Below are 24,246 nucleotides of genomic sequence, written 5' to 3'. Positions count from 1 at the left end.
CTTGTATGCTGATCTTGATCTGCACCGGACCCATGGGTAGAAATCAGTTGCTGTCTGTAGGCTAAGAGTAAGCAAAGTTTATTGTAATCAACACCATGATAAAAATTTCATATTTTCAAAAAAACAAACAAACAAGCGCCAGTTGAACCAGGTGATGCTCATGCTGTGACATTGACCTTCAGAGTAGTGACCCAAATGTTGCGTGCAACACGTTGTCTCAATATGGTGATCATTTGTGTGAAATAGTTGTAAAATCAGACTTCAAATAACGAAATTATGGGCCGGACACGAATTCGGGACGTACGGACATACGGACGGACTGACTGACGTACTGACCGACAGACAACCCGACGACTATATGCTCCCCCGAAACTTTTCGGGGAACATATAAACTGAATCAGCAATTAATCATATACTGTACATATACTAATTTTTACCTGCATACCTTTTCCTTCAGCTTTAGGCCATATGTACTTCCTATTTACTTTATATGTATTCTGCTATGTTCTATCATTTTTGTGGTTTTAATTTTTTAAGGACATCTTAAACAATTTCATGAATCAGATTTTCTTTTAAAACTTTTATATTTTATATAATATCAAATATTCTGGAAATACAAACTGTACCAGTTCAATAGAATGGTTTTTACCTTACCTTATTTATTCAAAACTGAAAAAGCAAAATAATAAGTGCTCAATATTTAAACATTATGTCTGGTGAAGGAATGGTTTTCTGTTACTGGTGAAGACATTCCTGGGAATGCAGGAATGCTCCTTCCCTTTTGGGGAAATTTCAGGCCCTATTTAATGTGTTTGGAAACACGGATGGACAACCAAAATTCTTTCACAAAAACAAATTTCCCCCTTTATGAGGAATTTTGGGAAATTTCAAGAGGGATTCAAACCTATTAAGCAAAATGGTTTGGGCACAATAATTTCAAAAACAGGTTAATTCCCAAAAATTTAATTCTGCCAAAAAGGCACGGGGGTTTTAGGGCCAAAAGGAAAAATATCAGCTCTTTTGGGGGGGGTCAAAGGGGGGGTGAATAAACGTTTAGGCATGTTAACCAGTACCCGAGCCAAAACCCATAAAAATAAACAGAACTTGGGAACCCGACCCCAAAAAAATACTTGGTGGGGGGCTTGGGTCCCAAATTTCTTTACCTTTTGATTTTTAAAAAAAACCCAAAATAAACAATGGTCTTCCAAAAAAAATGAACCCGGGGAAGCCATTTTTAAAAAAATCGGTTGGCAGGTTAAAAGGGTTAAATTTACTTCATCACAAGAAAAAGTTGATGAGTTTAATTAAATGGGTGTGCTGTATACTTAAAACATCGTAATTTATATGTGGCAATAAACTGATGATAAAAAGGTCAACACCACTTTCGGTTATATAAATCTTGAAATAACATACCTGTGAAATTGGAGTCGCTCTACCGCAGAAAAAGTGTGTACCCTTAATTATTCATAGGCATGCAACAAAAAGATTTTGACCTAATTATTTCCTTTTTAAAAGTTTAATTTATTCTTAAATTTCACTTTCTGAGCTTCGCTTGATCTCTATATCAAAAAACACAGTTATTTAATCCAACCATTATCTGTCGTTTGCCGTAAAAAAAATAGCGTGTCCGCTTAGAAAGGCCATTTTTACTTCAATTTTTCTACAATTATATAACCAACACAACTGAATCTTCTAAGTTCTGTTTTCAAAATATTTTTTAATCACAAAAACGAAAATATAACTGATAACTGATGAAACTATTATAACATTATTCACAACTAAAATTTGCAGATTTATTTTTTAGAAACAATTATCACAAAACAGTCTTACAATACATAATTTATTATTCTATCACAAGAAATGTACAAACAATGGTAAATAAATAAATCAAACAAAACTGTGTTGATCATCATACATAAATTATTTACTATAGGTAAATTATCTGTATGTATCAAAGAAAACTTAGATAGAAAAGAAAATCCTTCAATTAATCTATCTGACAATAAAATGTCAAAAGGTTAACTGAATATTAAGGCAATTACAGGGATGTCCCGCAATCTAACTATCTATCATCGATCATAATTTGAGATGATAATCCCCTTTCTGTCCTCGTGAAATTGTCAAAATAATTTTTTTTCAATCTTAATTGGATTTTAAGCCATTATCTATATAAAAAGATAAAAAGTCAATCAAAGTTGAATGGTAAAAAGTTCAGAGTTCAAAAATCCATTTTTAGACCATAATTGCTTTGATATAAAAAAAGTTTTTTTGTTTTTTTTTCAAATATTAAGAAAATGTTTATGGTTTAGGAACAGACCTATTTTATCTTGACTGACTAATTGGATGGTCAAACAAAATGGTACTTAACCCTTAACCTGCTGAATGCAAAATGGACTGGGGCCACCCTTTCCCTTTTTTCCCAGGGGGGGTCCCTTTTTTAAAAATTTAAAGGGACATCAAGATGGGAAAAATTTTATGTTGGGGGGCGGCCAATAACCAGGAAAAGGGGCTTGGTCAAAAATGCACAGATGGGGGAAAAAGGGGTATAAATGGGGGAAAAAAAGGCTAAAACCCCGTTCAGTTCAAAACAGGGGGAATGGGGGAAAGGGGTAAAAACTTTAAAAAAACCGATTGTTTTTTTATTCAGGGTTTCTGGCTTCTTGGGTAAAACATTTTAAATTTCAGAAACCCAAATTTGGGAGAAAATAAATTCCAAAAAACAAACCACGGGGTAAATTTTCTTTTTTTTCAGGGGCTTTGTTAAAAAATTGGGTTTAAAGGGAAAAAAATAAAAACCTATAAATGAAACTTTTAATCCAGGATTATAAGGAACTGGGGTCTCAAAAATGTTTAGGGGTCTGCCTGTCAAGCTATGGCTGTGGGTTTGAATCCTACTTGGGTCACTACTAAGTTTCCTGACATATGACACCTGGTGAGTACAGGTCAGTTGCAGGAAGAAGACTTGTAAGAGATTAATGTAATTTCTCCATCAAGCATAGACTAATATGTTTAGGAAAATTAATTCAAATTGCCAAATATAAAATTTCTAGCAAAAGATTTAAAAACTTTGTTTTTTAAAAACAGGTTTTATTTCTTTTTTGGGTTATTTTCCCCTTTGTTTCAGAACAAAACAATATGATAAGATTTTCCCAAAATTTTTTTTCTTTCTTCATACGAATTTACTTAGTTACAAACATTGTTGGATAAGAATCTACTAAATCTAACCCTTCAAATTTTTTGTTCATCAAAAACCAAAAACCGAGATCAAATCTCCAAAAAGTGGTTTTATAGCAATTTTTTTATCAGTGATTAACTCCCAGGTCAATAAAGAAAAAAAATACAATGAAAATATACACCTGCTAAAAGGTTTACCCAAAACAAGACTTTGGTCCAGAATAAAGTTAAAAAGAATTTATTACAACACAAGAAATCTTTGAAATAATTCAAATCATATTTTTTTTAATTTAAAATTATATTATTTATTATACGATGTGCAAATAAACACACTGAATTTTATTCGAAGATCAAAGTAACCGTTCAATACACATTCTACAAACTACTATAGAAGGGAGATAATACATTTGTTACAAATTTTTATATAAGGGAGAGAACTTCATTACAATGCATTCTTTACCCTATACAGAGTTATCTGTATTACTATTTTGTATTACAGTTTGAGGATCGCTATTAATTCATTAAATGAACAATAGATGGTTTGTGCACACACATTTAGCAGGATTAAGGCTGCTTAAACAACCAACCATAGTCATTCACACTTTACCTTGGCACCTATCATTGCACTCAGTGACATTATAGGTTCAAGCCCCACAAACAGCACCCTGTGGTCTTCCACAGACAGGGAAGTGAACTTCCTGCAAAAAAAACAACAGAAAATTAATTCTCTTATGTAAATAAATCATGATTAGAAATATAAGCTATCAAGTATTTATTTTCTTCATGCTTTTACAATCATTCTTTTTCCAGATGACATCTGAAGCAATTTTTACACTCGCATTATTAGGAAAGAATATGTCAAATGTCATAAAATTCTAACAATTAAAAGAACACTGAACAAGATGATCTTAAGGTGAAAAGTGTAAATCTTAACAATTTCAAGGTCATTAAATAAAATTGAATCAAACGCACAGGCATATATTGAATAACTTAAGTAGCAAGTTTTCAAATCCTAAGGCCACTATGTGACAAGTGTAAAACAATACATAGGGCACTAGTCAGTTGTAACCTTGACAGCAAAACTCTCGGGCAGTGTAGGGATAACAAAGGAAAAGTTTTTCCCTTCCGTCTCCATGTCCTAACACTGTTGTATTAATGTGCTCGTTTTGCATGAAGACGTTTTGCATGCTCTTATCATATTATTTTCCCCACAGGATGGGCCTCATCATTAGTATTGCTAATCAAAATATCAAAGTCCCTGCTATTCCAAGATAGGAGGGATGTGTGTGGAGGGTTGGGGTGGCGCCAGAGTGTGTAACTTATGATATTATTGCAATTACATACTAGTAAATATTAAGACAGTGACAATACAAAAAACTCATCAAATCTTACCTAAAGGGTTCAGCATAGTTCTCTAGAACAGACTGAAGGTGGTTAAAATATTCTTTCTCCGTACGTAAAAATTCATGTACAATATACAGCCTGTGGTCCAGTGCTAAAAATAAACAAAACAAAAATAGATACACATATATCATTTGATAGATCACCTGAATGTTTGAACATAAAATACTGTATTACATAATGTGTTCAATGTAAAGACCAAGACCAAGTAACAGAAATGTTGCCATTAAATACACTGATATAATGGACCTTTAAACAATACTTCAACTTAAAGCTCGGCATGCCTCCAGATAAGAAAAAAATATTTCAAGAATATCAAATTGAGAAAAATGTAATAAGATTTTAAGAAAAGCAAAGAAATTCAAGTAATGATTTACATGTAATGTACATAAAGACTTATTTTGCAGAACTTATCACCATATTACTAATGCATCACATACAAAGTGAGGGTTATTTTTGCCCATTATGACCTCATCCTGGTAATTTACATGGATTGTAAGTGTTTTTTGCAATCTTTGTTAACTTCACAATTATTAACTTTTAAATAGTACCTACATTTTTAAAATTTTTGTGAAAATTAGAATGAATCTGGAGGCATGCTGCTTAACAAAGTTTAGTTTTTAGCAAAACTATGATCAAGTCCCACTTTTGTAATACAATTAAAAAGGTCAGTTTTGATAACATACTGTTCTGGCAACTGATATCATGTGTAAAACCATTTAACTAACGCAATTAGGCAGTGAATGCAAATTGACACCTTGCATAAGGTGTGACTTCAAAGAAAAAAGTTGGGTTTTACTTTACAGCAGCAATTTTATGTCATATTTAATTGAAGCTGATATTATTAAAGAAAGATAAATTATCAACTCCCATGTACATTATATTTGTAATATAAGCCACAAATCTCATTTTGAATAATTTTCACAATAGTTAACAAATGGACAAGAAAATCAAAGGGAAATAACTTTTAATTGCATAATTCTACAGTGTTCCCCTCACAAGCAGTCTCATTCAGAATAGTGTATTTAAATAGAAGCCACTCAAAACATGTCAATTTCGTATTTACCGTAACTAAAATATCAATAATCTAATTTATACAACAACAATTAAACCCAATTAGCTTTGTTACATAATACAAATACCTTATTATTACTTATAAGAAACCATTATTTATTAATAATATTACTAATAATGCATAAAAAGATCAAAGATGATTTGCTAGGTATGTTATAGATTTGTCATCGGTATGAAAATATGCATTATAAGCCTGTTAATTATGACACATTGTGATTTGTTATATTTAGCTTTGTGTGTTGACAGTCATAGTATTATCGGTCAATTTAATGATGGACACAACTTTTAGTGTTGTGGTAAATTTAGATATAACACAATGACTATAATTTACATGTACTTAGTCAATTATATGTATAACAATTAACATGTTGGAAATAACTTGATTCTAGATATTACCTATTAATTAAATTGATATGTAACAGAATTACTTAAAAGGCACATTATGCCTCAGAAACATTTTTTTTTTTTGTACTTCTTTAGGAAGAGTAAAAATGAATTTTAAAACATTTAAATAATGGTTTTAGAGCATGTTAGATGCTTGTTAGCTGAAGAAAGTTGTGATAAATATGAAATTACTTGTCATAAAAGTAGCAAAATGTAAACAAAGTAATATTTTGACTACTTTTTGTTCTATTAAAAGATGATATTCAGTTTACTTTCTTACAGTGAGGCACACAGCATAATGGTGATTGTTTTCATAATTTTCATAATTTGTAGCAAATGAGATATTACAATATCTATTTATCATGATTTGATGAGAAAACATGATAATGTTTAATTGAGTGTAAGTGCCAAATTAATATGTGTAATTTACATCATAATAATCAAAACAAATATTATATTCAAAAACATTATCTCCTGGCATGATAAATTAATTATTGATGTTGAATACATCGAAAAATAAATTGATGAAGTACCTCAAAAACAAAAGCTTTATATTGACTGGACCTAGTGTCAAAAGAAAAATTTAGATGTTAAAGAGCAAGTCAATCAAGTCCACCTATGTAAAATTTCTCAATGTTTTTGCAGTTTATTTGTTACCAGATAATAATCAAGATAAAACATTTTTGTTCTAATTGAGTTTACTAACAATCCTGCAGTCTGAATCTAATAAATAAATCATTTGCATCTGAAAAATGAATCATTTTATGGAGAAAGAAATGCACTTTTGTTAAAACAAAAACCCCTTCAAGACCTATAGCTTTGATAATGAGAAGACTGAAACCATTAGTATTTGTATGAAGTAAGACTGACTTGACTATACAAGGGTCCAAGTCTGCCTTTTCACACATTAGGAACATGTCAGTAGGGATACCCAAAGAAGTTATTCAAATGCCAATAGGACACGGCTCATGCAGGCAGATATAACAAGAACTGCCACTGTCATGGCGTGAATACCCCCGCATACCACTTTGTCACAATCAACATTTAGAACTCAAGGATAACCACCTTGCCAAATCTGAGGTTACTAAGCCAGTGCATTGCTAAGATATGTATTCTCCATGCTTCGAATGTGAAAATTTTAAAATCAAGTTTTTTTAGTCAAGGCCCCTGTGACCTTGACCTTTGACCCAGTGACCTCAAAATCAATAGGGGTCAATTACTAATCATGACTAACCTCTATGCCAAATATGAAGACTGTGGGTCAAAGGAATCTCAAGTTATTGGGCAGACAAGCTTTTTTTAAGTCAAGGCCCCTGTGACCTTGACCTTTGACCCAGTGACCTCAAAATCAATAGGGGTCATCTACTAATCATGACTAACCTCCATGCCAAATATGAAGACTGTGGGTCAAAGGAATCTCAAGTTATTGGGTGGACAAGGTGTTTTTAGTCAAGGCCCCTATGACCTTGACCTTTGACCCAGTAACCTCAAAATCAAAAGGGGTCATCTACTAATCATGACTAACCTCCATGCCAAATATGAAGACTGTGGGTCAAAGGACTCTCAAGTTATTGGGCGGACAAGCTTTTTAAAGTCAAGGCCCCTGCGACCTTGACCTTTGAATCAGTGACCACAAAATCAATAGGGGTCATCTACTAATCATGACTAACCTCCATGCCAAATATGAAAACTGTGGGTCAAAGGAATCTCAAGTTATTGGGCGTACAAGGAAAAACTGACGGACGGATGGACGGGGAGACGTCCGGACGGACAAGCTGAGGGGTTTAAAAAGTTAAACATAGCTTCAAACTTAATACAACATTATTATTTTAAAAACCAACCATATTTGATTTGTATCGCTTGTGGCCAGTGGAACTATGATCAGATGGGTGCCGTTTTCTACTAATTTAAAACCATATAATGCTTAAATAAAACTAAATATTAAGGTCTTGAAATAGAGATATAGCAGATATAAAAATGCACAAGGGGCTCATTAGTGTCCTATCAAAGTCATGCAACTAGACACAGAGCTCATCACCAGACCTTCAAGAACGGGTAACCAGGGTAATATTAGTAGAACTGCTTGGACTTACAGTAACAGTAAAGTGGCATACAGACTTTTTACTATCATGCCTTCAAATCAGAACTGCTATAAATTCCATTAAAAAAATATTTTTATGAAAGCACTACTCAAACATACAAAATAGAATTTCAAATATTTGTACTTTACCTGTATATGCTGACCCATCAACACCTTCAGTGACGGCTGGGTGAACATGATGTTCAGCGTTTAGAATGGCCGTGGTAGACGCTACAATGGCACGATAACTGCTGATGTGTTTATATTCCATCACAGCCAGGGCCAATACCCTCTTCAGCTCACACCCATCTTCCCCACCCAGCTGTAAAAAAAAAAGACACACAATATATTCATTACAGTAACAGAAATGGTATATTATCTGCATTAAAAGTGACCTTTATCATGTAGGTCAAGGTCATAGTAACTGTTAAATTGATTTTTTGGCAATACTGACTTGCCATTAAAGATGCCATCAGGTCTTTATAATCTTTCTGAGACTTAAGTATAATTAAAATATAAACATATCTTAACTGAACAAACTAGAATCAACATTCAAATCAAAAAACAAAATCAAAACTGTATAATGCAAATAACACAAATTTAGCTGGGTAAAGTGAAGTTGTCTCCAACTTTTCTTATACCCTTAGCCGGCTTGGACCAAAAGTAAGTAGCCTGCACTTGTGTTCAGTCTGACGAGGCTGGATATACTCAACTTTTGTATTTTAATATTGAAATCCCTAAAACTTTGAATTGACTATTCTAATTTCAAAGCAAAGCAAGTTCATTACTTAAAGTCAGTAATTTTAGGGTTAGAAAGGTCATCTGTACAGTGGCCATTATGTGACGCTTCATTACAGACATATAGAGAACAAGTTGGTACTGAAGTTGTCCATCAATATGGTGAATGAATTTATAACAAGAGTTAACGTATCACATGACCGTTATAAGAATATTACAAGCGTGTTGTGCCAAGTACCACCATAATTAGAAAAATAGGTCCTTGAAATGGTAAATTACACCGCAAATTCTTATACAACACTGGACCAATGAATTTGAAAGTTTGTCACACAAAAGCACATCGACTGAAAATTTTATCTTGAAAGATATATTGTCAAAATATTTACACGTCTTTATAAAAATTAGACTGAAGAGAAGATAAATTAAGTTATTATGATTTTAAAGTGATAAATACAACAAAATACGAAAAAGGGCCGTCAGCGTTCAAAGCATGGTCAACTTTAATTCATCTTTAATTCTGACAAATTGGCAATACTCGAAAAAAAGACACCAAATATTATTTAAAGTGAAAAGATATGACTCACTGCCAATTAGGGCATTGGTTATGAATTTGAGAGATGTTATTATTTGAGATGTTTAACAAAGTACATAACAGAAAATAGAAAGTAAGCTACAGAAGACAAATATCTCGATTAAGTTAGAAAAGATGTCCAGATATTTGGTTGTTATTGCAATTTTTTTTTTTACAGGAATGGTCTTTAATATTGCAGTGGCCTGTGACTCACAACTGGCTATTTTAGGTTCAAAGTGCACTTAGGACTAAGGATTCTTTCCAGATACAGAAAGTTGTTAGATGTTTAGACTTCAGTTCTCATTTGCCTAAATGTGCTGTAAAAATAATGCTCAGAAGGGCACCTATGGACTTCTTTCACCAGTAAATTTGGAAAGTCACGTACTATACACTGTATAACCTTTACACTGTGACATTATGACTTAAAGCTATGTATAATTATATCATCCCATTTTAATTCATTTCCACCAAATTAATCACTTCAGAGAAATGCATCTTTAAAACAATCTTTAAAGGATGTGGCGATAAACAACAACAAAAATAAACCTTGCAATAAAGGGGCCTCAGAGCTGATGATGGGGTTGATAATAAAATTGCAGTGGACCACAAAAGAAAGTTAAATGATCTAATCTCATTTTACCTTATATATTAAAGTTTTACAACAGATTGTCTTCAATCTTCTGGTAAAAACTAAAATGCCTTCAGCAGTATGTATATAATCAAGATAACCTATTGCATGCTTCAAACATCCCCTCCATTAAATTAAATTGACCTCAATTAGAAAATCCATCATTACAGGTTAAATTGTTTTCTTCTCTTTGATCTTTATTGCATATTAACCTGTTTTAAGAGACCACCTCTTTACAAAGAGCATGTTTCTAATATCTCAACACTCAGGCCTTTTCAGAGTGGTTAATAATTTTCCTTTATTCAACACTTGATAGATTTTCTTTAATTTTACAAAACATAACTATAATCATTACAACAACACAATTGTATATTTCTAAATGTCGAAGAATACTTTTATGCATTACACATTACATATAATTAAATAAAAGTATAGAATGATTCTATAAAAATCAATTAAACACAAAATCAGATAAATAAATAATGAAACAGAGTTCAGATATTGTATTATAAGCAAATTTAGATCACAGCTCTCATAAGATAATCACTAGTTATTGCATAATATGCTAAACAATCAAATGAAATATATGTATTTTTTAAAAACTTTTTTTTGTGATTTGATGTTTTTACATCAGCAGATATCCTATAAAGTAACAAAATTTCTGTATTCGAAAAAAATATATACCAGTATATTTTTAGTATGAATTTAAAATATACATGATAACAAATATTCCCATTTACCTGTGTTAATAATATTTAATCCTCATAATTTACTCCAAAAAATAACTAAATATACATAAATCCCAAGATTATCCTTAAACAATTACGTAAAATCCCAAAATCCACGCACTATTGTAAAACCATCAATTTCTTGTCTTAAACCATTAATGATTGTCACCCAAAACCATGTCCCATGTCTTTATTATTGAAAGTGGACAATTCTTCGCCCTAGGCGAGTCTTCACAATAATAATCTTATCTATACGTAAGATCGCAATATCTGATTATTGTATGTACAAGCTGACCGATGTAATGGTAACTATTAATTTTCCAGTTGCATTGACCGCCGAGTGTGTCAGAAACCCTGAGCCATTACTGTTGTTACGAGCCTTTTGAAAATTCATCATTAAATTATCGGTAAACCCATTTTCACGTTTTCAGCATGAGGGAACGTCCCTATAGGTACATTAACGAGTCCATCACTTTGTGTCATTTAGATCTTATCGTTCATTTAATTCGCAGCGAACACAACCAACACTACAAAAGGAAATGTAAAAATCGCATTAAATGTGCATAAATTTCAAAAGTTAATTGTTTAAATGATTGTAAACTGATGTTAAATTCTCTTCATTTACGTAAAAACAAGCAAATCTTCACTTTCACAACTTCATATAGAAAATCTGAAGAAAATTGGCAAGATTTTTACTAGATTTTCATATTACAGTATTTACACAAATATTTATACTGAAATAAACATTGGTAATTGCCATGATAAATGTATTTAAAAGTAAAACTGTTCAGTTATAGTAAAGTTTTAAAATTAATGATGTGCCAAAATAATGTACCGCTTCACCATGGTCAATTACCTAGAACAAACTGCTTTAATTCATCATTTAAACAAAGTTAATTTGTCAATCAAAGTCACAGCGTACCTTTTATGATTTCATAACTAAACAAATAAAATTTTAGATAAAGCTACAGGTATATTGAGTTTAATTTTTATTCCAATTTAATCATAACAATTTCATCCTGGTTTAATATATCAACACCTGCCATATAAGTTATAAGATAACTTTTCTCATTGTCCATTTCCATTTTGACATATGAGTTTTGTACAATATATTTTTAGCAAAGATATAGTTTTCTATTCTGTATATTGAGATTATTTTTTATAGAAATCAGCAACAAATCAAAGTGCTGCAGCACTGAATGCGACGGACATGCAACCGGAGAGACATTAAGGCTTTTTTTAGAAAAAAAAAACAAAACTCAAAATATATAACAGCCATACAAGTTCGAGATTTGTAGAGCAATATATTTTATGTGTCCCAATCTGATATAATTCAGATTTTCTACTTATACAGAATGAAATTTATGCCTAAAAACTCTGGTCAAACTTGTAAATCAGTGTCCTTATCGATTTATTCCAAGGAATGATATGTAAATAGAAAAAAACTGTCAACGAAATATTTCTAAAATAAAACCATGCAAATTAACTTCAAGCATAATATATACATTATACATGTGAGAATGTTATTTAGAATTGCTTCGTGTTATATCATAGTGGGCATATAGAAAATAAAATATAAGTCATTTGTATTTTTATTTCTCTTGGATATGTCTCATTAAAAATATTTTTGGTTAAAATCATCAGCAATTTAAAGTGTATTTTTTAGATTTTTTTTATTTACAAGGGCCAGAGCACATTGTTTTTATTTTAATTTAAATGTCACTTAAGCTGTCCTTTTCAATTTCACACTAAATTCCATTTACAACTTGTTTGCTTCTTACAATTGTAAGTATTGCATGTAAGCAGAGTAAGTATCTGCTGGTTTATTACATGTATAATGTGTACTCCCTAATCACATGCAGGTCAAGCAGAATCTATTTTTAGAATAGCGAATGTTAACTCATATCGTGACCTTGAAAAATATGTAAACAAACCACAAGAATCGGAAGTAGAACTGATATTATAACTTCCTTCAATAAAGATTACCAAGAAAGACTACATGGTGGTAAAGTGTTGAAAAAACTCTCTTGTTACATGCATTTTCAAAAATAGATATTTATACTAACCATAGTGTATCTAATTTATTAATAACTGCTGAATATTCAGCTAAACCCGCGGTATGAGTCACGAAAATAGTTCTTCTTTTATTAATGCGCGAGTTATTCTAGAGTCACGAAAAACTTTTGATTTGTTAATAATAATGTTTTGTATAATGTAGAAATATTTATTTCCTACTAATAATTTCTTGGAACTCAGAGCTTACACCTTTATTATAGTATAATTTGCTGTCCTAATTTTTCGACAGCTGTAAATCGTTTCGGCAGTAATTTGCATATTGCGCAATAATACTACGGGACTACAACGTTTTTATCAATCAAATACGTTCATATTTTAACTTGGATAACTTACTAGTAATTTGAAATTGAAAAGGCTAAATATGCAAGATTTTAAGATATCCCGACAAAGAATGTGAGTTTTAAAGGATCAAATTCATGTACTATTTCATGGGCTGTTATTCGGTTGAGGACACTTTGCGCGATTGTAGCAGACGAAATCCCATGTGTAGATGACTTAGCTCTGAACCTCTCCTGAGGGCGCGTCCGTCGCAAAAATCAGTTTTTGGAAATGTCCATTATCAATTTTTGGGGGTATCTGAAGATAAAAATTTTTAAGTTAGTAACCCAACAGTATAGAGACTGGTCAGTCTAGTGTGAAGGCTGGCCATGCTATATACTGGTGGCATTAAGGCTGATCACTTTCAGCACCAGCTGAGATTAAAGGTTATATTGTATATTGATATCTCCTTGATATCAGGATTTCCCTTGCTGATATCATTTGTATTACTTGCTTGTATTATTAAAATACAAACAAATTATTAAAATACAAATAAATTGTATGCATGTTATTCCAGTTGAACGTGGGTCAAAGTATTTTTAATCTATGCATACTAAGTTAAATGAAATTCAAAATGTACATGTATAGATAAAGCATGTCATTGAATATCAATATGTATATTGGCTATAAGCATATGCATAAAGTGATGCAAGTTTATGCTAATAAAAGATGCCAAATTTCTTTCAATTTTTATTTTCAGTTTAAAGAAAGCATTGCTAATAAACTTAATAGATGAAGCCAAGTTTATCAGACAGGCCCTTCATCAACCAATACAAACACAACTGTATGCATGAGCCTGTTGATAGCCATGACACCAGGACAGACCAAGATTTGCCTGCATATCTGTGCCATCTGATCATGGTCGATACTTTTTGTATTCTGTCAGTACTTATTTTGAAAAAAATTCTGAAAACAATGAATGCTTTTAGGTCCAGATTAAAAGATATACTAAGGCAAGACTTAGTCCATTCATGAAATTTGGAATGGTAAGGATTAAAGAGAAGATGGCACTGTCCTGTATCAAACATTTGATATAAGGGCTATCTGAACATTACAAACAACATGACATGTAACTAATGGAAAATAATATCATCTTCGGACATGTTCAAACAAAAATACATTTATTAAAACATTCTTTAGCGATTTCAAACAGTGAGCTGACCATTTAACTTCTGTGATATAAACACTTCAAAGATTATTATAACAGATTTCTACCGATGTTTTATCTTACAGAGCTTCGCCAACCTGTAGCGTAAAGTGACTGTTTAATCAAAATTAAATCCTTTTGTTTTTGTATTCCAAAGTTCAAAAATATTAAAACTTCACATTTTCATGTGTATCAAAAGAAATGTTTCAAAATCAGTAATAAAAACGTTTCTTCAAAGATAGCAAATAAGAAGTTAAAGGATTACAAATACTGATGATGAAGTCTGACCACCCGGCTACAGAATGTCCATGGATTTCCATGGATATAAGCATGGACAGTGTCCATGGAGTATTGAAACACTTGTCCATGGACAATTCTTTAAATCCCTGGACAAGGTCCATGCTATCCATGTCCATGCTGTCCATGTCCATTGTCCATGATACCCATGGACAATGTCCATGATGTCCATGGACAATGTCCATTCTTACCATGGACAATGTCCATTTTTTCCATGGACATTGTCCATTCTTGTCATGGACAATGTCCATTCTTTCCATGGACAATGTCCATTCTATCCATGTAATACCAATTTTGAGGAATCTTTTATGACATCCATGGTCAATGTCCATGATATCACTCTTGCGTAGATACCTGTTTAAAAAGTCTGTAAAAAAAAAGGTTGCACACAATCTTTTTTACTTGGGAGTTGCACTAGTGTAACAATGATTTTGAATTAACAAGGCTGCTAAAATTATGACACATTAAAGATTTATTTTACAACCATATATGAAGACAAACAAGTTCTCAAATGTTCTCATTGTGATTATTGGTTCTGAATTTGTTAAAACGGCCCAAGTTTATTTTGAACACAGATTTATTTTTTTCGCTGCTTTTGTTTTTTTTGGCACGAAAAAGGAAAAAAAATGGCTTTTGACAATGTAACATATGTCACGCAGCTTTTCCCTGGACCATCCACTGGTGTGACAGGTGGAAAATTCCCTTTGGATGATATCTGCAAAGAAACATAACAAAATATTATAAATATTAAGTTGACAAATCAATGTTTTTATACTTAACCCCTTGAATATAACAATTCAAAATTATCTATCATGGGCAATAAATCAAGAACATATTTAAACTAAAAATATACCTATCCTTAAGTCTTTTGTGTTTCTTTTTAAAAAAAAATACTTTAACAAGGACAGGTGTTTCATATTCACATTAGTGATCAAAAGTCACTTAAACTATGTGTGTGATTTATTCATAACCTAAAACAGAGCTTTATTTCCTAATTTGGTTTGTTAAATTTATGTAACAAATTGATTAAACATGAGAATTTCTATGAGTCTATTAAATCAGGTAGTTTACTTTAAAAATCAATTCAAAAATGCATGACGAGTAGCAAACATGCTGGACGAGTAGCAATTTGAAGACACTTGCAAGACCATTGGCTCTGAAAATAATCTTTAATCCCTGTTAAAAATTCCCAATGAAATTCAAAAACTTTCAATGAAATTTAAATAACCAAAAAAAGAAGAAAAAAAAGAAACACTGACCGTAAATTCCTGTCAACTTTTCTTGGTCAACAGGGGGCCTTTTTTCGCCGCTTTTTGACGCTTTCCCTGTCAAGGACTTTCCGGCATATTCTTCCTCTTTATACAAAAAGCGGAATAAAACGATGGCCATCTTACTGTAGCTGGTTATGCCAATAACCTTGCTCTGCAGTTGGTCCTGAAATGTTATATTGGCCTTTTCAGTTCTTTTGGATTCTTTGTTATCAAGTTTAGTACTGGCATCATTTGTAGCATTTTTGAGCTTAATTCATAACATAAAACATTCATATCAAAGAGGAAGTTCCAACAGAAATTTCAGTCGTAAATTAATTTATTCATTAGCTACTCTTTATTTGAGGCTGACAAACAAGCTGATAAGAATGCACTTTCTTTACTTTACACTTATCAAGAGTTAAATAGGAATTCATTATCTTTCATGATGCATATATTCTTTTACAGTATTTAACTTTAAATATCAATTGCATAAAATGTATAACACCATTTTTATAAATGATTAACTAGGTTGCCCTTTGTATTATTTACTCAAGTAAATAGGAAACATACCATTGTATAACCGCCAATCATTTTTTCAACAGAGGTATTTATGTCTGAATGATTATCTTGTGTAGATATCTGAAAATGTCAAAGTTCTAGGTTAATATAAATATGAAGTAAGCACACTTTTCATTTTATGTCCCGTGTTAAAATTTACTTTACAGTGACCTTGACCTTTAAGTAGGTCTGACAGAACAGTGACTGTCATTATGGTCAATATACATGTCAAGTTAGAAAGATAATTGGATGTGAGTCTGATCATTTCATTTAAAATTGTAATATCAAGATTTGACAGGCTTTTTTTTAAGATCTATTCCAGTTACTTGAAATCATCAAAATATCATGGTTATTATTGCATTACTTACTTGAAAATCAGGATTGCTGCTGCAACTGGCAGACAACTGTTCTTTTTCTAAATTTTGTTTATGGCCAGCGGTTTCGGATGGAACAGGAACATTACACTGCATCTGAAGTTTGGATAGATTAAAACATTTTAATTTTATACTCTAAGTAAAAACATTAAAATTACATAACAATTTACAAATATCCATACTTGAATTGGAAGTCTAGAGGTGGTAGGTATTTTTTATTTTTTCAGACCATATTGTTTATAAATGCATTTAATGAAAGAAAAAAATCAGACATTAAGCATCTTTAAAGGTATGTCCTCTTTAAAAAAAACAAAAATCAAACAAACCTGTTGCACATAGTTCCAAAGCCATGTATAGCTAGTCTCTAGATGGGCAATCCTAGCATTTGCCTGGTATAGCTCCTGCCTCAACGCATTAATTTGCTGTTCTACATAGCCGTTCACTGCAGGAACACTGATTGGCTGAGTTTTGGCAGGCTGTTCTTGATTAGCAGGAGCTAAAGACATACAATATATGTACCAAGTGACCATTTTATTGTAAAGGAAAATATACATACAATAAAATAAAATATTATCTTTAAAAATTATCTTTAAAAATTTCAACAAACAAGTCCGCCTGTTGCCTGCTTTAAAGTTAAACACTGAACAATATTGTGTAAAAACCGAACAAAAAAGCTACACTCATAAGTGCATTAAAGTTACACTGACCATAACTAACCCACTAAATAATAAATCTTAATTATGTGTAAAAATATTTTCTATACCTTTCTCAGGGGACCCAGTACCATGCATAACATCTAAGGACTGTCTTAATGTTGATGATAAGCTCGGCAATGATATTCTAAAAAAGAATTTACCAGTTGACATTATTCATATCTGCTAAAATGTTCATATGACAAGATAAACAAAAAAAATAGCTATTTTTGTGCCCCCCCCCCCCCCCCCCCACTATTGGGGGATTTAGATTTACCCTTGTCCGTCTGTCCATCTGTCTGTCCGTTCCCTTTTTGTGTCACATGTACCTCAAAAAGTAATTGACCTAAAGTCATGAAACAGTACAGGAATGTTGATCAGCATGTGAAGTTGTGCAACTGTTTCTTGAGTTTAGTTTTCAGAGATTTTAACAAATTTTGTAACAATTGAAATTGATACAAAATTACAACAAGCAAGTTAAATTTAAACAGGCACATATATTGTCTATCTGACATAAGCTCAATAAATTATAAACAAGTTTCTACTTGTATTTATGTACATTTTTTCAATTAATGTTATCATATTATATAACGAATAATATTGTATAACATTATTTATCAGTTGATGAATAAGAAGTTGTGTCATAAACTTTAAGTTACTTAATATACATGTACCTGTCCTCCAAATTGGTTGGGGTTTTTTGGTCATCATCATAGGTACCCATGCCTTTTTCTGGTTGCCTCTGTGATGGTTCTTGGAGCTCTGTCATGTCTTTGGCCGGTTGTCTTTGTGTACACAATGATGCTTGGAGCTCAGTCAGCTCCAATTCATTTGCTGCACGTTCAAGCTCAACCCTATCTTTTTTTGCAGCATTTTTATCTTCCTAAGAAATTATAATATTTTACCTTATTATATTTTACATGATATAAGATTTACCTTGAATTTTGTGAATGCCTTTGTTTACAAGTTGTAACAATATATATATATTAAAAATAGCCTACAAACTTGCATGAATATAATTTCAGAATTTTTTAGCTTCAATTATTTTTTACTAGTTTTTCTAAAGGAACAAAAACATGACAAGTATACACACATTAATAAGTTCAGAACTGCATCCTCTCTATTCCAGTGCATTATATAAATATAAGACTCAGAGACTCCTTAAGTATTAAATTTAAAAGGTCAGACTTATTAGATTTTACAAATAGATTTTTAAGTCAGTCAAAATAAGAACAATTAGTGGGACTGGTTTAAAGTATCCTGATGAATTTAAAAATAGTTTGTAAATCATCTTAAACTTTAACAATTATTTTAATATTTAGTACCTTATTTTTCTTCTTCTTCCCAGTCTCTTTATTAGCAGGGGGCATACCACTTTCAGGTGTTTGGTTCTTCTCTTCATTGCAGACGGAAGTAGAAACTCCTCTCTCCTTTACGATTTTATCCACAAGTGATGAAAATCTGTCATCAGCCAAAATTCCCATCAAGTCTTTTCTTCCCAAATGATCTATAAATTATAGTTTATCCAAAATGTGTTCTGGTTACCAACATTTTTCGAACAGAAGTATTCATGCAGAAACAGAAAGATAAATTTAAAAAATGCTGCCTAAATAATCTTCCATTTGCACTCCATAAACATTAAAAAAAATCTGGCACGTGTCTTTAATCCAGTTTACTCAGGTCACCATGTTTATTACACACACTTTTTTTTGCATCATTTATGCTTACCATATTAGGTATTATGATGTAGAGTCTACGTCACTTCTCACCTGTAAGCCTATACATGTAAACCGTGTAATTGATGCAGGGTTGTGTAAAGTTTGTTTGAAGTGTACTTACTACTTGAAAATAACTGGGCTTAATTATTTTGGCCCTCTGGGTGGTTTAACAGACATTATTTAAACGATAAACAGTGAATTAATATATATAAACTGATAATGTATAAAGCGATGACGCTGTACACACAATTGTTGACGTAGTACACATTTGCGTATGATTTCGTACTCCTCATTATTCGTAACAAAATGCAATTTGTCTATGGTACTATTATGGGTAAATAGAAACTTGGCAAAATAATAATAGAAACTTGGCAAAATAATATTTTTAATTGTTCATAATAATGGTTTTACTTTTGATATTGGATTGATGACACAAGAATCGCCGATCTTTTAATCTTCAATCAAGCACTTACAAAGATTTTCACCCTCTGGCCTCTATAGACAGGCTGCTCAATTAGTCAATACAAGCAAATTTTCAACTCAAAATTCGGTGTTAAGCACTTTTTAAGATTTGTAAGAGCCATGGATGAATATACAGCAGAAATTTTACTTTGTATTAAACTTGATACCCAAAATAAAATTTACCTGCAATCTTTCCTATCACACCAGTAAAAATGCCATAGCCTTGACATCGTGCCTTCACCTCCTGACCTTCCTTGTATTGATCTAATGGTAGTCTTGGCTCTACGATAGAAGTCATTTTAACAACACTTCCCTTGATGGGATCATCATTAACCCAAACTATAAGAGCGTACATGATGATCAAACAATAACAAAAACTTATAAACTTTCAAATAACGTTGTTGCCTCTTCGCGCTTCCTTTTCAAATATATCTGTGATTAATTAGCGATAATCTCGGGTCTCGCGAGTTTCTGGAAACAGTCTAAGAGTTCCTGATTGGTTCCTGACAATCACGTCAGCATCTTACATAAAAAATAAAATAAAAAAAAGCTCAACGAATGATTCGTCAAATTCACGTTAATTTATTCTTCTTTAAAACAAGAAATAATAATAAATATAATATCTAATCTGCAAAAAATACAGCTTCAGCAGCCGTTTTAACAGCAGTTCGTTTGTTTACGTCACTTACGGAAAGTATCGGAAATTAGGCGCCATTTTATTCATGTATATACAGTGCAGAATGTAAACAACATTAAGATTATCTTTTTTAAACACAAATAAATCGTCATGTGATCACAGAGGCTTTCCAGTTTAAATATATCATTGAAAAATGGCACGGGACACAGAAAAATGGTGTAAATGGCTATTACACAGATTGACAACAAAAACAAAAATCAATAAATGGCGAAAAGGTAAATAGAAGTTTTCCTTCGTCATGTTCGTATTACACCGATATACTGTATACAGGCAAACAGATGGTCCTAAGCATTTTAATTTGCAAGTTATAAACACTGCAGTATATTTTTCTAATGATGCAAGCGAAGTGAAGAAATTACCACATACATTAAATTTTACTTGGACGTTTAGAAATGTCGAAAAAAAAATTCTTTACTGGTAACATTTGAGGAGCCATTTTAACATAGATCTACATAATAAGGGTGTGAATTTAGGCATCCTGCGATAGTCAAAGTGGTAGGCTAATCTTTTTTTCCTTTATTTTTTAATAAAAAAATATCAAAATAGTTGGGAAAAAGACTTGTGGATCTATTGTAATCTGGTGAAAAATACTTAAATATTTTATCCATGTGTTCCTAGTTGCAGAGCGGACCCATTGCAGATTCAGAGAGAGAGGATATAAATAATTTAAATTACTTTCTGAGAATTTTTTTTATTATGACCTACTTATGATAGGATTATAAACCTTTTTTTATATGATATCATATTTGTCACATCCTTGATAATAAATATTTGTTTTAATTTTAGGTTTTACAGTATAATGATGGAAGAAGAATTTATTTTACAATGCAAGCAGGATGACAACTCCTGGAAGTGTCCTGTCATGACTTGTGGCAAAATTTTGAGCAGGAAACAAACTCTTAAAAGCCATATTGTAAATCAGCATAATGTTGAAGGTAATTACTAGATGTCAATCAGTTTGAACATGTTTTTTTACAATGATAGGCTTGTGGGGTTCTAGTTTTTTCTCTTAGTATACATTTATTAATTCTAACAAATTATTATAAGCAATGATAAGTCATATCTAGATTGTACATTCACTTCTTAATTTAAATAGATAATTATCAGGTGATTTATACAATAATAACTTTCTGTCGATAGAAAGGATGTTTGTGGTTGTAAAAGGGGCATTTCATTAAGGTCGTTTTAGCTAAGGTTCCTTTGAATGTTGACTCATAATTTCATTATGTCCTTTGCAGAACTAATAAGTAATTACCACAATAATATAGTGGTGAGTACTAGTAATATCAAAAAATCATATATTCTATTTAATTTTCTTTGTACAGGCAACATCCTTTATTTCTAATCATGATAAAACCGGTTTCAAAAAATGACAATGAAGTAATGATATTTCTTTTTTCAGCTGGTAAACCAGTCAAAAGGTACAAGCTGTATGAAAGCCAATTACAAGCAGAAACTTCTGATATTCCAAGGGCAACTCTGTGGAGACATAAAAAAAGGTATAATTTTATTTTTAAAGTTAGGTGTTACTTATCATTACAGCAGCATCTGTGTTGGCCTACTCATGCTTTAAGACTTGTCAAACTGAAACTTAATTTGTGGATTCATCATGTAAAAATAAACACGAACAATTAAAGTGACCACAACTTATGCTTTCTTTTATTTTATTTTGTCATTCTTTATTAATTATAATATATTAGGAATTAAAATTAAGAATGATAGCCGATTTTTAACTTGAAATTTAATTATACCAAGACTCAATTCTTTTCTTCTCAAGATTTTTTTTCAATAAAAAACACTTAGAAGACTTATGCACATACGTCTATTGAAAGCTTATAGATGTACTTAACAATAAGATAATGATATTCACAGCTTTTTTCACTTTTTGTATAAAAATGTGTATCAGTATCCTATATTTTTCAGAAAGAAAAATATGATATCCACAACTGACCACCAGGTGGAACAAGTAATGGACACTGGCCACACTTTAAGTGATTTCACAGCAGAAATTCTAACAACTCAATCAGATAAAGTTTTTTGAACATGATATGGAAAATGATATGGAAATGGTTTATGACTCGACAGATGAAATACTTTTTGACTCAAATGGTGAAAATACTGAATATCTGATATCCGACTCAGATACATGTATCTCAGACTCTGAAAGTTTATCAACAGAACAGGAAAGTGAGTTGCCAGAAATACAACCTGAAATTTTTAAACACAAAAATGAAGAACCTCCAATATATGTGCTGTCATTAAATGAGACTGTCTATAGAAGCAAAATAAATCTATCAGAACATTCTTTGGCTGTCAGTGCTTTTGCTACTAGACACAATTTGTCTGATGTTGCAATAAGTGATATGCTTCAACTTATCCAGCTGCATTTACCTGATAATAACATAGCTGAAACAAGCACAAGAAAACTAAAAGAATCTTGCGGGTTTGACTCCAGTTACTTAATGCATCATCTCTATTGTGAGGGTTGTAAGAAGTTATTTGATACTCAACTTGAGCAGTGCATTACACCAGGATGCCAAGGCACAAAGACCAATGCTCAATGTACTAAGTACTTTGTTTCTGGAAAGATTGAAATACAGTTAAAAGAAATTCTTCAAAGGGATGGTGTTTGGACATCAATTGAAGAATCACGCAGTTGCATAACTGAAAATATTTCGGATATAAAAGGTGGTTTAAAGTACAGGAAGTTACAAGAACCTGGAGGATTTTTACACAACACTAACAACATAACACTGTCACTTTTCATAGATGGGATTCCACTCTTTAAAAGTTCTTCTGTTTCACTATGGCCAGTTTACCTCTTAGTCAATGAGATTCCACCAAAAGAGCGCTTTAGTAGAAAAAACATGATTTTGTGGGGCATCTGGCAGGGAGTTGGAAAACCAAAAATGAACATGTTTCTTCGGCCTCTTGTTTTTGATTTGGTTGACTTGTATGAGAATGGCATAACCTTTTCCTTTGATCAGATGGAGTCTGAGGTGACTATTAAAGCTATGCTTATCATAGCAACAATGGACCTTCAAGCAAGATCCTATGTTTTGATGATCACCATGCACAATGGAGAATATGGATGTCTATACTGCAAAGAAAAAGGTAAAACTGTCTCTAGTGGAAAGGGTCACTGTCGAGCTTACCTTAGTCAGGAGCAGAGTGCTGCTGCTCGTTCGGATGAAGATCTCAAAAATAGTTCTACAACTGCAAGATTGAATGGAAAGAAAACTGATGGAATGCTTGGACAGAGTGTTTTATGGTTCTTGCCATACTTTTCCTTCACAGAGAATGTTGTTATAGACTACATGCACGGCACTTTGCTTGGTGTTACAAAGAAAATGCTAGAGCTCTGGTTTGACAAAGTGCACGCAACAGAACCATACAACATTACAGGGAAAATGTCCGATATAGATAAAGATCTCAGATGCATCAAACCTCTATACATAGTACACAGGTTACCTCGAATTCTGACAGGGACTTACCAAAACTGGAAGGCATCAGAGCTTAGGAATTGGTTACTATTTTATGCACTACCATGCTTGAAAGAGAAGTTACCAGATATTTATTTGACACATTTTAGCTGCCTTGCAGAAGCTGTCTATATCCTTCTTCAAGAAGGTATAACCCATGATGAACTGAAAAGGGCTGAAATTCTCTTGCATACCTATGTGGCTAATGTTCAACGACTGTATGGTGAGCGGTTCATGAGTTTGAATGTACACAATCTCACACACATGGCTAACTGTGTTAAACTATGGGGACCTCTATGGGCATGGTCTTGCTTTTGTTTCGAGTCCTTTAATGGTGAGATAAAAAAGTCAATTCATGGCACTGGTAATGTATGTAAGCAGATATTTTGGACTCTAC

At 32.1% G+C, this 24,246-nt stretch overlaps 3 protein-coding genes across 3 annotated transcripts in view; 1 reads left to right on the top strand and 2 right to left on the bottom strand.

Annotated features, from left to right (window-relative positions):
* Window positions 1-24,246, bottom strand: part of LOC132745031 (uncharacterized) — a gene marked incomplete at its 3' end in the record, with an annotated part of 72,326 nt that overhangs the window by 41,429 nt on the left and 6,651 nt on the right. The window contains exons 2-4 of the mRNA XM_060733866.1: window positions 8,264-8,435; window positions 4,567-4,669; window positions 3,782-3,872 (exon numbers count right to left, since the gene is read on the bottom strand). Of these exons, the coding sequence (XP_060589849.1) occupies window positions 3,782-3,872; window positions 4,567-4,669; window positions 8,264-8,435 (366 nt within the window). The remainder of the gene's footprint in view (window positions 1-3,781; window positions 3,873-4,566; window positions 4,670-8,263; window positions 8,436-24,246) is intronic.
* On the bottom strand, window positions 14,318-20,025 carry LOC132745023 (uncharacterized). The gene is made up of 10 exons (XM_060733849.1): window positions 19,854-20,025; window positions 18,816-18,997; window positions 18,165-18,373; window positions 17,562-17,638; window positions 17,125-17,294; window positions 16,793-16,894; window positions 16,437-16,505; window positions 15,876-16,050; window positions 14,808-14,983; window positions 14,318-14,344 (listed from the first exon to the last, which is right to left on the bottom strand). The coding sequence occupies exons 1-10, from the start codon at window positions 20,023-20,025 to the stop codon at window positions 14,318-14,320; spliced, it is 1,359 nt and encodes a 452-aa protein (XP_060589832.1).
* LOC132745022 (uncharacterized) lies at window positions 19,902-22,595 on the top strand. Its single transcript, XM_060733848.1, has 4 exons — window positions 19,902-20,582; window positions 21,154-21,302; window positions 21,770-21,866; window positions 22,291-22,595. The coding sequence occupies exons 1-4, from the start codon at window positions 20,572-20,574 to the stop codon at window positions 22,406-22,408; spliced, it is 375 nt and encodes a 124-aa protein (XP_060589831.1). The 5' UTR covers window positions 19,902-20,571; the 3' UTR covers window positions 22,409-22,595.

Source organism: Ruditapes philippinarum, unplaced genomic scaffold, assembly GCF_026571515.1.
Source record: "Ruditapes philippinarum isolate M1 unplaced genomic scaffold, ASM2657151v2 ctg1553_1_1_1_1, whole genome shotgun sequence".
NCBI lineage: Eukaryota > Metazoa > Mollusca > Bivalvia > Venerida > Veneridae > Ruditapes > Ruditapes philippinarum.
Note: the sequence above shows the minus strand (reverse complement) of the source record. Positions and strands in the feature narration are given on the sequence as shown.